The 18,288-nt window shown below is 47.6% G+C and overlaps 1 protein-coding gene across 4 annotated transcripts in view; it reads left to right on the forward strand.

The window, feature by feature from the left end:
• Window positions 1-18,288, forward strand: part of LOC119967483 (transient receptor potential cation channel subfamily A member 1-like) — a 645,844-nt gene that overhangs the window by 189,332 nt on the left and 438,224 nt on the right. For all 4 annotated transcript variants that reach the window (XM_038800105.1, XM_038800113.1, XM_038800133.1 and 1 more), the window contains exon 8: window positions 5,104-5,197. In XM_038800105.1, the coding sequence (XP_038656033.1) occupies window positions 5,104-5,197 (94 nt within the window). The remainder of the gene's footprint in view (window positions 1-5,103; window positions 5,198-18,288) is intronic.

Consider the following 18,288-nt stretch of genomic DNA (forward strand, 5'->3'; position numbering starts at 1 on the left):
AGGTATCAGGAGGTGGCACAATAACAGATGGAAACATCAAATAATGTGGTTGCGGGCGGGGAACTGTACGCAGTGCCCGTCTGTTTTGCCGCACAACAGAGCCATCAGCCACACACACAACATGCGATCGAGGAGCAGCCTGTCGAGCAACAACAGTTGGAGCTGATCAGCCTCCATCAGGTAGCTTGATCTGAACAGCATCCGCCGGGGATAGCACAGGCAAATAGGTGGCGTGAGCATCATACCCTACTTTTGCCGGTCCCTGAATTTTTGCATCTTCTGCAGCACCGGGAGGTGATCCAGATCAGGCAAGTGTATGGCTGGAAGAGTCGTCCACAGGTCCCTGTTCATCAGGAGTTGAGCCGATGACATGCCAGTAGACAGAGGGATTGCCCTGTACGCAAGCAGCGCAAGGTTGGCGTCAGAAGCAGAATCCACGGCCTTGCAGATGAGCTGCTTCACTATGTGCACTCCTTCCTCAACCTTCCGGTTGGACTGCGGGAACCTTATAGAACTTGGCAAATCTTGACCACTCTTGGCTGCTGAAGCAAAGACCGTTGTCACTCATGACAGTGAGTAGAATACCATGCCTGGAGAACGACACCTTTAGGTCTTGATGACGGTCTTGGATGTGAGGTCTGAGAGCTTCACGACTTCTGGGTAGTTGGAAAAATAATCAATTATTAACACATAATCACGACCATTGGCGTGAAAGAGGTCCACGGGGAGATCACGATTTTGTGCGGCTGAAGCGTCTCCTTGCTCTGTACTGGCTGGAGGCATTGACAGGTCGGACAGTTGAGGACCATATTTGAGATGTCCTGACTGATCCCAGGTCAGTAGACAGCTTGCCTGGCACTGCGCCTGCACTTCTCAGCACCCAGATGTCCCTCGTGGATTTGCCGGAGCACCAAGCTCTGGAGACTGAGTGGAATGACAATGCGGTCCAGCTTGAGGAGGATACCATCAACCACCGTCAATTTGTCCTTCACATTGAAGAATTGAGGGCACTGCCCTTTTTTGCCAGCCACTGGCGCGATGGCGCATGACACGCTGTAGAAGAGGGTCTTTGGCTGTCTCGTCGTGAATGTGGATCACCTTTTCATCCAACGCCGGGAGGTTGCTGGCCCACAGCTGCACCTGTGATTCGATCTGTTGGATGAATGCCGTTGGGTCAGCAGGCAAGGTTATGGAGCGGGACAAGGTATCCGCAATAATGAGCTCCTTGCCAGGCGTGTACTCGAGTTTAAAGTCGTACCTTCTGAGTCTGAGGAGGATGCGCTGCAGCCGGGATGTCATGTCATTCCGTTCCTTGTGGATAATGTGGACCAGAGGCCTGTGGACTGTCTTGATGATGAACATCGACAGGCCGGAGACATAATCATGGAACTTGAGAATTCCAGTGAGAAGGCCCAGGCATTCCTTTTCAATTTGGGCGTACCGCTGCTCGGTGGGTGTCATCGCCCGTGATGCGTAGGCAACCGGTGCCCAGGATGAGGTGTCATCGCGCTGGAGCAACACCGTGCCGATGCCGTCCTGGCTCGCATCTGTCGAGATTTTCATTTCCCTGTGAGGGTCAAAAAATGCCAGTAAAGGTGCAGTGGTGAGCTTAGCTTTCAACTCCAACCACTCTGCTTGATGAGCTGCCTGCCACTCAAAGGCAGTAGACTTTTTTACCAGGTGTCCGAGGGCCGAGGTGTGTAAGGCCAGGTTTGGGATAAATTTGCCCAAGAAGTTTACCATGCCTAAAAAAACAGAAGAAGGAGCCGTGCTCCAAAAGCTCGTGTTTGAAACAAACCTGTTGGACTTTAACCTGGTGTTGTAAGACTTCTTACTGTAAAAAAACAGAAGGCAGTACCGCCTTCTTGTCTTGAGGGGTCTTCATGGCTTCGATGGCCTTGACCTTGTCTGGGTCTGGGCGCACACCCTGCTGAAATATCTGGTCACCTAAGAACTTAAGTGTCGACATGCCAAAGCAACACTTGGCCCTTTTCAGCTTGAGGCCATTGGCATGGACACGGCAGAATACCTGCTGGTGAAGAGAGATGTGCTCTTCGGGAGTCGTGGACCATATAACGTCGTCCACATACACACAAACCCCTTCAATGCCCTCCATCATCTGGTCCATGATTCTATGGAAGATCTCCAAGGCCGAGACAATGCCAAATGGCATACGATTATAGCAGTACCTGACAAACGGTGTGTTGAAGGTGCAGAGCCTTCTGCTGCACTCATCCAGCTGGATTTACCAGAATCCCTGTGACGCATCTAGCTTTGTGAAAAAACGGGCGTGTGCCATCTCACTTGTGAGTTCCTCCTGCTTCTGGATGGGGCAGCGTTCCTGTATTATATTCTGGTTGAGATCCTTGGGATCAATACAGATGCGCAGCTCACCCAAAGGCTTTTTCACACATACCATCGAGCTGACCCAGTCCGTCGGTTCCATAACTTTAGAAATGATGCCCTGGTCCTGAAGAGCCTTGAGCTGTGCCTTCAGGTGCTCCTTCAGTGGAGCCGTGACCCGGCATGGTGCATGGACCACAGGTGTGGCATCAGGCCATAACAGGATCTTGTAACGGTATGGTAGAGTGCCCATCCCGTTGAACACATCCGGATACTGAGCTAGGATGTCGTCAATGCCGGCTTGAAGATCCCCATTGGGGGAGGTCATTGTGTAGATCCGCTGCACAAGGTGTAGCTGTTTGCATGCTGTGCGCCGAGTAGGGAGGCCCTGTCTGGCATGACGATCTCAAACCGTAGCCTTGCGTGATTGTTCTTGTTGGAGACGAGTAGATGGCAGGATCCCAGTGCTGTGATGGAATTGGCGTTATAGTCCAGGAGCTGGCAGGCTGCTGGAAGGAGCTTGGGTGGTTTCTTAATGCGATTGAAATCCACCTATGAAAGGAGATTGGCAGACGCACCTGTGTCCAGCTTGAACTGGATTGAGCATTCACTTACTTGCAACACCGCACGCCATTCGTCCGCAGAATCCACATTGAGGATGGACAGGCGTCGTGATGATATCGGTGAGGCATGTTCTCATGTGGTAATGATGCCCACATGGTCGGGGGACTCCAGGCAGTCGTCCTCTGGGTCCGTTGTCCTGCCAGGATCAGAATCCTGTGAACCTTGCTGTACACTGCTGACGCGTCTGCGTTGGAATTGGGGGCGCTGGCCCTTGACTGGTGGTGCAGATCTGCACATGGCTGCATAGTGTCCAGGCTTCCCGGAATTTAAACATCGCCTGCCTCTTGCAGGGCAGTGTTTCTTTAAGTGGGTGGTGCCGCAGTTCAGGCACGTCATGACGTCATTACGCTCCGTGCATCGTCGCACCTGCGCAGTGTGGTCAGCAAACGTTCGCACCTGCGCAGAGTGGTAATCAGCTGCTTCATTGGCCCTGTCGCATCGTGCATGCATGGGGTTCCGGGAAGAGCACGCAAAATGGGGGCAGCACGGTAGCATTGTGGATAGCACAATCGCTTCACAGCTCCAGGGTCCCAGGTTCGATTCCGGCTTGGGTCACTGTCTGTGCAGAGTCTGCACATCCTCCCCGTGTGTACGTGGGTTTCCTCCGGGTTCTCCGGTTTCCTCCCACAGTCCAAAGATGTGCAGGTTTGGTGGATTGGCCATGATAAATTGCCCTTTATGTCCAAAATTTCCCTTCGTGTTGGGTGGGGTTACTGGGTTATGGGGGTAGGGTGGAGGTGTTAACCTTGGGTAGGGTGCTCTTTCCAGGAGCCGGTGCAGACTCGATGGGCCGAATGGCCTCCTTCTGCACTGTAAATTCTATGTATGTAAAAATGGCTGCTTTCATCAAGGCTGAGGCGCTGCATTTGGGCTATGGCCTGTGCACTCTCTGGCTCGTGGGAGGCACGTTTCTCCTTTTCAGATGATTTACATTGGGAATACCGGTTTTTGACGTGTTCATGCACTGTACATACTTCAATCGCGACTGGCAGGGTCATATTCTTGATTTGTAAAAGCTGCTCTCTCAGAGGATCATGGAGTCAGCAATATCACCAAAGTTGCAGGACAGCGCTAGTAGACGGAGATTAGTTAGGAAGGAGTTGAAAGATTCATCATTACCTTGGAGGCGTTGTTTGAACATATAGCGCTCGAAGATTTCATTGGTGTCCACTTCACAATGACTATCAAACTTGTCCAGGACGGTCTGAAACTTTGTCTTGTCCTGGCCTTCGGTGAAGTTCAGCAAGTTGAAGAGTTGGATGGCTTGATCCCCCACAGTTGAGAGGAAAAGCGCGATCTTCCTTGTATCAGACACACCCTCGAGGTCTGAGGCTTCGATGTACAGCAGAAACCTTTACTTGAAAGTCCACCAGTTGGCACTGAGATTGCCAGAGGTCCGCAACTGTTGAGGAGCCTGGATCTTCTCCATGGTGCCGGGATACATTAGCTAGTCGTAATGGAACAGATTGAGGTAAATCACCGAGGGATTGCAGTCTCCTGGTATCATGTTGTGTTAAGCACAGTAAGATAACACGGGCTGCAACTGGATGCAGCTTAACCTGAGAGGTACTCCACACCTTGAAGTTAGTTCAATATGATTTATTGAACCTGTCACACAGTTAGCTCAATCCTCTGTGAGTTTGACTCTGCTAACCTAGTGTGATTAATCTGTCTGACTGAACCAGACTAGCTCTTAGCCATGTGCTGCCGGAGTTATATTATATGTACACCCTGACTCACACTGTAGATGTCACCAGTGGAAAGAGGTGGAGTGTGAGTGCCTCGTGCCTTTTATAGTGGGAAACCATCCCCAAGTGTTATGTCCTGTTCTCTGTATTCATCAGCTGCCTGTTTGTATCTCATTATGTGCATGTGTGCATATCATGACAGCCAGCACGTATTTCACCTACTCTCCAAGCCAGAACCAGGCACATAAGTGAGGATTATATGCTGTTTGCAATTCCATCATTTCTCATTTGATCCAAAGTGACACAGCTCAAAGTTCATCACATGGGGAAACTGAGGCAAACAAAATCAGCAGTATATTCCAAAAAGTATTTCAAAAAGAGAATATTGCATTGAGAAACAGTTGTAACTGAATTACTAATAAATTAATAGTTTTGTTTTAAATTTCAGGCAAAATATGCATTAGACCAACTACACATTATTGATGAAACTGGAGAGAAACAACACTATTACCTCAAATATTTGCTTACTACGAGTGAAATGGGTGAGTTACAGTTGAATAATTGTATCAAAATTTGTTATTATCGAAACATCCCGACCTTTTGTCACATTTGTGTTGCTCACGTGATGCAACCTTGAAATGTTAATGCCCTAATTGGACATGAGGAAAATTTGATGTCCAGTTAGCGGTGCTGAACTCTACAAGGAGGCGGGAGATGCCTGTTGGAGAAGGAGTATCAAGGACTACCCTGCATTCCACAAGAGTGGAGGCAGACATTTGGCAGGCCAGAAGCCTCAACACTCAATTGGCCAAACAGCCAATGTTACTATGTTCTCAGATAAAAAAGGAATTTGGTGTGGCTGAATTGGAATAAAAGGTTGACAACTGAACGGTAAATAATCCAATAGATGGCCTTCAAAGAAAAGATTGCTCTGGTGCAGACTAAACATATTCCAATGAGGAGGAAATAAATAACATTTAAACCAAAGCTCCCTGAGTGATTAAAGAAAAACAAAAAGAAATGGGGAGAACTGAAAAAGGGAATAAGTGGCAAAGAGAGAGTATGAGAATATATTAGCAGACAATGCAAAAGATAAAGCAAAAGTCTTCCATGAACATATAGGGCAGGATTTTGTGGACCAGCATGCCGCAAGACTGGAAATTTCTGCCCGAGACCAATGGATCTTTCAATGATCCCTCAAATTGTCCGTTCTGCCTACAATGATTCCCATTGGGCAGGAACAGAAGATTTACCCCATAAACACTGAAATTCAAAGGAAGGGTGGGACTGATTTGGGAACAAAAATGACCTTGAAAATGTAGGAGGCATAGCCTCAACTTCAAATAAACGCTTTACATCTCTCTTCACTAAAGAAGAGAATGCTGCCAATGTCACAGTAAAAGGTGAAGTAGAAAAAACATATGGAATTATAGTAAAGAGGATGTATTGTTGAGAACCCCACTGATGTCACCTGCCAGAGGGTCTCAAAATCCCGAAGGTTAAACTGAAACACTGGTTCTTAGTGTGTATATTTGTTTGGAATAATGTGAGGAACAATGTACAATGAGGAACCAGTGCAGTCATTGTGTAAACACTTAATACAGAATATTTATTAAAGTAAACGAAAAGAAAAGAAACACACGACAAAAGACTAATATTCACTATGACACTTGAGTACATTGATAACGAAACCCAACATTTTATCTGAAGTTACCCCTTCTTCCCAAAATAGACACATATTCCCTGAACTTAATGAGATACCCCTTTTCCCAAGCAACAACCAATTTTAGTAAGTCTATACGGGACAAATTCAGCTAATAGTTAACATACAATCTAACACTATGCTACCACACTGGTGGGCGACAGATCTGTCACAGTACTACACTGGGGTACAGTACTGGTGGGGACGGGTCTGACATTATGTAACACTTGGGTAGAGTAATAGAACATAGAACATAGAACGATACAGCGCAGTACAGGCCCTTCGGCCCTCGATGTTGCACCGACATGGAAAAAAAAACTAAAGGCCATCTAACCTACACTATGCCATTATCATCCATATGCTTATCCAATAAATTTTTAAATGCCCTCAATGTTGGCGAGTTCACTACTGTTGCAGGTAGGGCATTCCACGGCCTCACCACTCTTTGCGTAAAAAACCCACCTCTGACCTCTGTCCTATATCTATTACCCCTCAATTTAAGGCTATGTCCCCTCGTGCTAGCCACCTCCATCCGCGGGAGAAGGCTCTCGCTGTCCACCCTATCTAACCCTCTGATCATTTTGTATGCCTCTATTAAGTCACCTCTTAACCTTCTTCTCTCTAACGAAAACAACCTCAAATCCATCAGCCTTTCCTCATAAGATTTTCCCTCCATACCAGGCAACATCCTGGTAAATCTCCTCTGCACCCGTTCCAAAGCTTCCACGTCCTTCCTATAATGAGGCGACCAGAACTGTACGCAATACTCCAAATGCGGCCGTACCAGAGTTTGGTACAGCTGCATCATGACCTCATGGCTCCGGAACTCAATCCCTCTACCAATAAAGGCCAACACACCATAGGCCTTCTTCACAACCCTATCAACCTGGGTGGCAACTTTCAGGGATCTATGTACATGGACACCGAGATCCCTCTGCTCATCCACACTACCAAGAATTTTACCATTAGCCAAATATTCCGCATTCCTGTTATTCTTTCCAAAGTGAATCACCTCACACTTCTCCACATTAAACTCCATTTGCCACCTCTCAGCCCAGCTCTGCAGCTTATCTATGTCCCTCTGTAACCTGCAACATCCTTCCGCACTGTCTACAACTCCACCGACTTTAGTGTCGTCTGCAAATTTACTCACCCATCCTTCTGCGCCCTCCTCTAGGTCATTTATAAAAATGACAAACAGCAACGGCCCCAGAACAGATCCTTGTGGTACGCCACTCGTAACTGAACTCCATTCTGAACATTTCCCATCAACTACCACTCTCTGTCTTCTTTCAACTAGCCAATTTCTGATCCACATCTCTAAATCACCCTCAATCCCCAGCCTCCGTATTTTCTGCAATAGCCGACCGTGGGGAACCTTATCAAACGCTTTACTGAAATCCATATACACCACATCAACTGCTCTACCCTCGTCTACCTGTTCAGTCACCTTCTCAAAGAACTCGATAAGGTTTGTGAGGCATGACCTACCCTTCACAAAACCATGCTGACTATCCCTAATCATATTATTCCTATCTAGATGATTATAAATCGTATCTTTTATAATCCTCTCCAAGACTTTACCCACCACAGACGTTAGGCTCACCGGCCTATAGTTACCGGGGTTATCTCTACTCCCCTTCTTGAACAAAGGGACCACATTTGCTATCCTCCAGTCCTCTGGCACTATTCCTGTAGCCAATGATGACCTAAAAATCAAAGCCAAAGGCTCAGCAATCTCTTCCCTGGCTTCCCAGAGAATCCTAGGATAAATCCCATCCGGCCCCGGGGACCTATCTATTTTCACCTTGTCCAGAATTGCCAACACTTCTTCCCTACGCACCTCAATGCCATCTATTCTAATAGCCTGGGTCTCAGCATTCTCCTCCTCAATATTATCTTTTTCTTGAGTGAATACTGACGAAAAGTATTCATTTAGTATCTCGCTTATCTCCTCAGCCTCCACACACAACTTCCCACCACTGTCCTTGACTGGCCCTACTCTTACCCTAGTCATTCTTTTATTCCTGACATACCTATAGAAAGCTTTTGGGTTTTCCTTGATCCTACCTGCCAAAGACTTCTCATGTCCCCTCCTTGCTCGTCTCAGCTCTCTCTTTAGATCCTTCCTCGCTTCCTTGTAACTATCAAGCGCCCCAACTGAAACTTCACGCCTCATCTTCACATAGGCCTCCTTCTTCCTCTTAACAAGAGATTCCACTTCTTTGGTAAACCACGGTTCCCTCGCTCGACCCCTTCCTCCCTGCCTGACTGGTACGTACTTATCAAGAACATGCAATAGCTGTTCCTTGAACAAGCTCCACATATCCAGTGTGCCCAACCCTTGCAGCCTACTTCTCCAACCAACACATCGTAAGTCATGTCTAATGGCATCATAATTGCCCTTCCCCCAGCTATAACTCTTGCTCTGCGGGGTATACTTATCCCTTTCCATCACTAACGTAAAGGTCACCGAATTGTGGTCACTGTCTCCAAAGTGTTCACCTACCTCCAGATCTAACACCTGGCCTGGTTCATTACCCAAAACCAAATCCAAAGTGGCCTCACCTCTTGTTGGCCTGTCAACATATTGTGTCAGAAAACCCTCCTGCACACATTGTACAAAGAACGACCCATCCAATGTACTCGAACTATATCTTTTCCAGTCAATATTAGGAAAGTTAAAGTCTCCCATAACAACTACCCTGTTACTTTCGCTCTTTTCCAGAATCATCTTCGCCATCCTTTCCTCTACATCTCTAGAACTATTAGGTGGCCTATAGAAAACTCCCAACAGGGTGACCTCTCCTTTCCTGTTTCTAACCTCAGCCCATACTACCTCGGAAGAAGAGTCCCCATCTTGCATCCTTTCTACCACCGTAATACTGTCCTTGACTAGCAGCGCCACACCTCCCCCTCTTTTGCCCCCTTCTCTGACCTTACTAAAGCACCTAAACCCCGGAACCTGCAACAACCATTCCTGTCCCTGCTCTATCCATGTCTCTGAAATGGCCACAACATCGAAGTCCCAGGTACCAACCCATGCTGCCAGTTCCCCTACCTTATTTCGTATACTCCTGGCATTGAAATAGACACACTTCAAACCACAGACCTGAACACTGCCGCCCTCCTGCGAAGTCAAAACTGTGCTCCTGACCTCTCTACTCTCAATCTCTCGCACCCCAAAACTACAATCCAGGTTCCCATGCCCCTGCTGAATTAGTTTAAACCCCCCCAAAGAGTACTAACAAATCTCCCCCCCAGGATATTGGTGCCCCTCAGGTTCAGATGTAGACCATCCTGTCTATAGAGGTCCCACCTTCCCCAGAAAGAGCCCCAGTTATCCAGAAATCTGAATCCCTCCCGCCTGCACCATCCCTGTAGCCACGTGTTTAATTGCTCTCTCTCCCTATTCCTCATCTCACTATCACGTGGCACGGGCAACAACCCAGAGATAACAACTCTGTTTGTTCTCGCTCTGAGCTTCCATCCTAGCTCCCTAAAGGCCTGCCTGACATCCTTGTCCCCTTTCCTACCTATGTCGTTAGTGCCAATGTGGACTACGACTTGGGGCTGCTCCCCCTCCCCCTTAAGGACCCGGAAAACACGATCCGAGACATCACGTACCCTTGCACCTGGGAGGCAACATACCAAACGTGAGTCTCTCTCGCTCCCACAAAATCTCCTATCTGTGCCCCTGACTATTGAGTCCCCAATTACTAATGTTCTACTCCTTTCCCCCCTTCCCTTCTGAGCAACAGGGACAGACTCCGTGCCAGAGGCCCGTACCCCATGGCTTACCCCTGGTAAGTCGTCCCCCCCACAAGTATCCAAAACGGTATACTTGTTACTCAGGGGAACGACCGCAGGGGGTCCCTGCACTGACTGCTTCTTCCCAGTCCCTCTTACAGTTACCCATCTATCTCCAGTCTTTGGTGTAACTACTTCCCTGAAGCTCCTATCTATGACCCCCTCTGCCTCCCGAATGATCCGAAGTTCATCCAGCTCAAGCTCCAGGTCCCTAACACGGTTTTGAGGAGCTGGAGTTGGGTGCACTTCCCACAGATGAAATCAGCAGGGACACTGACGGCGTCCCTCACCTCAAACATTCTGCAGGAGGAGCATTGTACTGCCTTCCCTGACATCCCCTCTAGATTAAAAAAAAACAAGAAAAAGAAAAAGAAAGGAAGAGCTTACCTGATATTACCTCAAACCCTGATCCCGCTGAAAGGTAAGCAAATTTAAAGGCACTCACTCACCTTCACGACAGGCCCCTGCTCCCGCTTCCCAACCACCGTGGGGTGGGGGGGTTGGTTAGAGGAGGAGGTAGGGTGGGGGGGTTGGTTAGAGGAGGAGGTAGGGTGGGAAACACTCACAAAGTGTTTCGGGTTTAACTGTCACTTGCCAACAGCCCCTCCACAAACCACCTTCAACTTAGGCTGACCGCACTGCACGTATGCAAATTTCCCCAGAACAGCTGATCAGTAGCTCTGCTCTGCTGCCCTCTGCTGGTTGCTTGCCTTTACTCAAACTCCTTGGGTCTTCTTCGCAGGTTCACCTTCAACTTAGGCTGACCGCACTGCACGTATGCAAATTTCCCCAGAACAGCTGATCAGTAGCTCTGCTCTGCTGCCCTCTGCTGGTTGCTTGCCTTTACTCAAACTCCTTGGGTCTTCTTCGCAGGTTCACCTTCAACTTAGGCTGACCGCACTGCACGTATGCAAATTTCCCCAGAACAGCTGATCAGTAGCTCTGCTCTGCTGCCCTCTGCTGGTTGCTTGCCTTTACTCAAACTCCTTGGGTCTTCTTCGCAGGTTCACCTTCAACTTAGGCTGACCGCACTGCACGTATGCAAATTTCCCCAGAACAGCTGATCAGTAGCTCTGCTCTGCTGCCCTCTGCTGGTGGTGAGAAGTCTGTCAGTGTATACACTGGGGTACAATACTGGTGGACACAGGTCTGTCACTGTAAAACATTGGGATACAGTACTCATGGGGACTGGCCTGATACTAACACTGAGGTATGGTTCTGGTGGGTACGGGCCTATCACTGTATAATGCTGGGTTCAGTACTGGTGGGGAGGAGCCTGCCATTGTATTACAGTGGGGTATAGTACAGGTGGGGGCCAGGTCTGTCACAATAACAGTGGGGTACAATACTGGTGGGGTCAGGTCTATCACTGAGGTACAATACTGGTGGGGACAGGTCTGTCACTGTATCACACTGGGGTATAGTACTGATGTACACAGGTCTGTCACTGTAAAACATTAAGATACAGTACTGATGGGGACAGGCCTGTTATTGTGTAATACTGGGTTAGAACATAGAACTGTGCAGCACAATACAGGCCATTCGGCCCACGATGTTGTGCCGAACTAGTCTGAAACTAAGATCAAATCAACTTACTCCTAACCATTCTAGTGCACTCCATATGCCTATCCAATAACTGCTTGAAAGTTCCTAAAGTGTCTGACTCCACTACCATAGCTGGGAGTGATTTCCCCGCCCCAACCACTGACTGAGTAAAGAACCTACCTCTGACATCCCTCCTCTATCTTCCACCATGAACCTTATAGTTATGCCCCTTGTGACAGCTGCATCCACCCAAGGAAAAAGTCGCTGAACGTCTCCTCTATCTATCCCTCTCATCATCTTATACACCTCAATTAAGTCACCTCTCATCCTCCTTCGCTCCAATGAGAAAAACCCTAGCTCCCTCAACCTTTTCTCATAAGACCTACCCTCCAATCTGGGCAGCATCCTGGTAAATCTCCTTTGCACCCTTTCCAATGGTTCCACATCCTTCCTATAATGAGGTGACCAGAACTGCACACAATACTCCAAATGTGGTCTAACCAAGGTCTTGTACCTCATTACCTCATGGCTCTTGTAGCCACCGAAGCTGGCCACTTCCCGACATAAAATGGAGAATTGAAACACATGCACAGAAAATTGGACAATGTCAGAAAGGCAAGCAGGTTGCAGAACCTCTCTGTGGATTCTGTCTGTGAAGAAACCAGACAGCATAGAAACTAGCAAGTTTGCATACTAATTGAGCGATTCCCGGTGATTCCCGGGCACAATGGACACAACAATTAGCTGCAATAGAAACATTCTATAGCAGGTCAGACATCTCAGCGCCAACGGAGTCTGAAACAAAAGGACACAAACAAGTGAGAAAGAACCGCCCCGCGATCGAGGAACAGCCTCAGTATTGGGGGGATTCGTATCAATCGATTGGGATGAGACCCAATCGATTGCCAGTGAGTCAGGGGTCCGCCCAAAAGGGCGCGAAGCCCCTGGGATCTATAAAAGTAAGGTCCCAAGACGAATTCGATCTCTTAGCCGGCCCTCCCAGCAGAACACCTTTGCAGCAGCTCTCTAAGAACTTGAACGTGAGAAGGAGAGGCCTGGCCAATTGCTACAGCGACAAGTAAGTGTCATACAACGCCCGCTACGAGAATAGACACTCCTGACCCCTTTAGTCCACACCAACTGGAAACCTGCGGATCCAGGACAGAGCAAGAGGCCATTGTTCCCTGATCAGGCAGTTCCCTTATTCCAGATAAGTATTGGCCTAGTAGTGGTAGGAATAGTTTAGTCTTAATATTATATGCATGAGTAGTAAATAACTGTGTAATAATAAACGTGTCTTGTTTGAACTTACTAACTGGTGTATTGAGTCATTGATCTGAACTTGAACTTGAACCTCGTGGCGGTATCATAAAGATACCTGGCGACTCTAGCGTTTAGGAATAAAACAGAGCCAATTGAGTGTTAAGCACACTCACCCAGAACGAGCAACACTCTTAAACCCAATACCCCTGTTAATAAATGCTAACACACTATAGGCTTTCTTCCCGGCTCTATCCACTTGGGTGGCAACTTTCAGAGATCCATGCACATGAACTCCGAGATCTCTCTGCTCCTCTACATTCTTCCAAATCCTGCCGTTAACCCTGTAATCCGCATTCAAATTTGTCCTACGAAAATGAATCACCTCACACTTATCAGGGTTAAACTCCATCTGCCACTTTTCAGCCCAGTTCTGCATCCTATCAGAGTCTCTTTGCAGCCTACAATAGCCCTCCACATTATCCAATACTCCACCAATCTTGGTGTCATCAGAAAATTTACTAACCCAATCTTCAACTCCATCATCCAAGTCATTGATAAAAATCACAAATAGCAGAGGACCCAGCACTGATATCTGTGGTACACCGCTGGTGACTGGGCTCCAGGATGAAAATTTACCATCTACCACCACGCTCTGTCTTCTATGTGATAGCCAGTTACTGATCCAATCGGCTAAATTTCCCTCTATGCCATGCCTCCTTACTTTCTGCATGAGCCGACCATGGGGTACCTTATCAAACGCCTTACTAAAATCCATGTATACGACATTAACTGATCTACCTTCATCTATGTAATTAGTTACCTCCTCAAAGAATACAATTAAACTTGTGAGGCAAGACTTACCCCTCACAAATCCATGCTGACTATCCTGGATTAATCTGTATCTTTCCAACTGATCATAAATCTTATCCCTCAGGGCCCTTTCCAATAATTTACCTATGACCGAAGTGAGACTAACCGGCCTATAATTCCCAGGGTTATACCTATTCTTTTTCTTGAACAAGGGGACAACATTCGCCTCTCTCCAGTCTTCTGGCACTATTCCTGTAGACAGTGAGGACATAAAGATCAAAGCCAAAGGCTCTGCAATCTCATCCCTCACTTCCCAGAGAATCCTAGGATATATCCCATCAGGCCCAGGGGATTTATCGATCCTCAGGCTTCTCAATATTTCTAACACATCTTCATTCCGAATATCTACCTCCTCCAGCCTACCAGCCTGTATTGCACTATCCTCCTCAACAACATGGCCCCTCTCCTTTGTGAACACTGAAGAAAAGTATTCATTTGGGGTCTCACCTATATCTTCAGACTCCATGCACACGTTCCCACTACTGTCCTTGGTCATTCTTTTATTCCTCACTCACATAAGTGTGAAATACCTTGGTCATTCTTTTATTCTTCACATAAGTGTGAAAAGCCTTTGGGTTTTCCTTGATCCAAACCGCCAAGGATTTCTCATGCCCCCTCCTAGCTCTCCTAAGCCCTTTCTTGAGCTCCTTCCTAGCTATCTTGTATCCCTCAAGTTCCCTAACTGAACCTTGTTTTCTCATCCTTACATAAGCCCCCTTCTTCCTTTGACAAGACATTCAACCTCTTTTGTAAACCATGGTTCCCTCACTCAACCATTTCCTTCCTGCCTGACAGGGACATACATATCAAGGACACGCAGTATTTGCTCCTTGAACAAGCTCCACATCTCAATTGTGCCTGTCCCTGACAGTTCCTGTTTCCATCTTATGCTCCCCAATTCTTGCCTAATCGTATCGTAATTACCCGTCCTCCAGTAATAAACCTTGTTCCTATCCCTCTCCATTGCTATAGTGAAAGCCACCGAATTATGGCCACTATCTCCTAAGTGCTCTCCCACAACCAAATCTGACACTTGGCCCGGTTCATTACCCAGTACTAAATCCAATGTGGCCCCGCCCCTTGTCGGTCTGTCCACATATTGTGTGAGGAAACCCTCCTGCAGACACTGGATAAAAACAGTCCCATCCAATTTATTCAAATTATAGTGGTTCCAATCAATATTTGGAAAGTTAAAGTCACCCATGACATCAACCCTGTGGCTACCGCACCTATCCAAAATCTGCATTGCAATCTTTTCCTCCACATCTTTGTTACTGTTTGGGGGCCTATAGAAAACTCATAACAAAGTGACCACTCCTTTCCTATTTCTAACTTCAGCCCACAGTACCTCAGTAGACAGATCCTCCTCAAAGTGCCTTTCTGCAGCCATTATACTATCCCTGATTAACAATGCTACTCATCCACCTCTTTTACCACCTTCCCTAATCTTGCGAAATCATCTAAACCCCGAAACCTCCAACAACCATTCCTGCCCCTGTTCTATCCATGTCTCCGTAATGGCCACAACATCGTAGTCCCAGATACCAATCCATGCTTCAAGCTAACCAACCTTATTCCTGATGCTCCTTGCATTGAATTAGACACACTTCAAACCACCTTCATGCCTGCAGGTCCACTCTTGTGACCTTGGTACCTTCCTCACTACTGCACTACCCTCAACTTCCTGAACTCCAGCAACGCTATCTCCTGGACTACAAATCAGTTTCCCATCCCCCTGCCAAATTAGTTTAAACCTCCCCCCGAAGAGCTGGAGCAAATTTACCTCCCAGGATATTGGTGCCCCTCTGGTTCAGATGTAACCCGTCCTGTTTGCACAGGTCCCACCTTCCCCAGAATGTGCTCCAAGTATCCAAGTAACTGAAACCCTCTCTCCTACACCATCCCTGTAGCTATGTGTTTACCTGCACTCTCTCCCTGTTCCTCACCTCGCTAGCACGTGGCACTGGCAGCAAACCAGAGATGACAACACGGTCTGTCCTGGCTCTCAGCTTCCACCCTAGCTCCCTGAATTCATGTTTTACATCCCCGTCCCTTTTCCTACCTATGTCGTTGGCACCGATGTGTACCACGACTTGTGGCTGCTCCCCCTCCCCCTTAAGGATCCTGAAAACACGATCAGAGGCGTCACGGACCTTGGCACCCGCGAGGCAACACACCAACTGCGAGCCTCTATTGTTGCACAGAACTGTCTATCTGTACCTCTAACTATAGAGTCTCCAATAACTAATGCTCTCCTGCTCTCCCCCTTCCCTTCTGAACCACAGGGACAGACTCAGTGCCAGAGACCTGGTCACCGTGGCTTGCCTCTTTTAGGTTCCCCCCCCCCCCCCGCCCCAAACAGTATCCAAAACAGTATACCTGTTATTGAGGGGAACAACTGCAGGAGATCCCGGCACTGACTGCTTCTTCCCCCTCCTTTCAAACGTCACCCAGCTACCTTCATTCTTCGGAGTAACTACATCCTGTAGCTTCTATTGATAACTGACTCTGCCTCCCGAATGATCCTCAGTTCATCCAGCTCCAGCTCCAGTTCCCTGACACGGTCTTTGAGGAGCTGGAGATGGGTGCACTTCCTGCAGGTGAACTCAGCAGGGCCACTGACGGTGTGCCTCATCTCGAACATCCTGCAGTAGGAACATTGCACTGCCCTCTCTGCCATCCCTTCCATTTATCCACTTGACAATTACAGAGAGAAAAAAAAGCTCACCTGATTTTCACACTCTCCGCAGGTTAGAGGTGGTGGAAGGGTGGAGAGAGGAAAAGGAAAGAAAAGCTTACCTCGCAACTCACCACACAGTTTTTATTTTGGTTAGAGGAGGAGAATGGGTGGGAGACACTACCTGTGTAGTGTCTCGTGTTTAGCCACTGCCTGAAATATATTAGTTCTAGAAACTCACCCGACAGCAGTTTTCCACAATTCACTCCCGGCAACAGCCAATTAGTGTCGCCGCTCTGCCGCCCACTGCAGGAGGTTAGGTAGTGCTGGGGACAGGTCTGTCAATGTATAATACTGAGGTACAGTTCTGGTGGAGACGAGTCTGTCAATGTAAAATACTGCCATATAGTACTGTGAAGATAGGTCTGTCATTATATTACACTAGGGTACAGTACTGGTGGGGACAGGGCTGTAACTGCAATACTGGGGCACAGTATTGGTGGGGACAGATTTTTCACTGTATAACATTGGGATACACTATTGGTGGGGACAGGTATTTCATTGTATAACACTGGGGTATAGTACGGATTAAGACGTGTCTGTCAATGTGTAACACTGGGGTATAATACTGCTGGGGACATGTTTGTCGGGTGGCTCGGTGGCACAGTGGTTAGCACAGTTGCTTCACAGCTCCAGCGTCCCAGGTTCGATTCCCGGCTCGGGTCACTGTCTGTGCGGAGTCTGCACATTCTCCCCATGTCTGCGTGGGTTTTCTCCGGGTGCTCCACTTTCCTCCCACAAGTCCAAAGACTTGCAGGTTAGGCAGTCTGGCTGTGCTAAATTGCCCTTAGGTTAGGTGGGGATAGGGGGATGGGGTGGAAGTGTGGGCATAAGTGGGCGCTCTTTCCAAGAGCCGGTGCAGACTTGATGGGTCGAATGGCCTCCTTCTGTACTGTAAATTCTATGATCTATGATTATATTACATTGGCGTACAGTACTGGTGGGGACAGGTCTGTCACTGTGTAATTCTAGTGTTACGAGACCCTGGGCAAGTGTGCAGTCAGTTCCAGCCCCTGAGTCCCAATATAAGTCAATTAACCAATAATATGCGTATTTTTCTGGGGTCTTTAACACTTGACTGCACCAATGAGTTACAGACACGAGACTTATAAATGAAACATTAACAGACTGTTTATCTCGAACAAGAGTAAAAGATGAACATATAATGGAAGCAATGAAACAATGGTCTACTGGTCTACCTATTCCCAAAACCCCATCCCACCCTCCACCCAGACACACAAGACAGACACACAGTGAGGAGTAGGAAAGGTTAAAAAAAAACAGGGATTAAGAGATATGATAGATTTAAGGGTCCCCACTGCTGATGTTGTGGTTTATATGGTCCACGATCTTCCAAGGACGTGAAGGGTCCAACTCCTCGGTTGGTTTGCCTTTCCAAATGGTTGCCTTTGATTAGAGCATGATGTGGTAGAATTCCCTCCAGAGAGTCACTTGCATTTGTAGGACCTCTGCCAATCTAATCCACAGACTCACTGAGGTAATATTAGAATTCTTCACTTGAGGATTAAACAACCCCTTCTTCCTGCAGGTGGCGCTGGACAATGTCCTTCTGCAGATTGACCTGACTGCAGAGAAAAAGATCTTTAACCACAGGTCATCAGCAGAGAAAAGTCAGTTTTAGTTTCCTCAAAGTGGAACATTCACTGGCTGGCTGGAGGGTACCTAAATTGTCAGCCTTAACTGAT

This window comes from Scyliorhinus canicula, chromosome 1 (assembly GCF_902713615.1).
Source record: "Scyliorhinus canicula chromosome 1, sScyCan1.1, whole genome shotgun sequence".
Classification (NCBI taxonomy): Eukaryota; Metazoa; Chordata; class Chondrichthyes; order Carcharhiniformes; family Scyliorhinidae; genus Scyliorhinus; species Scyliorhinus canicula.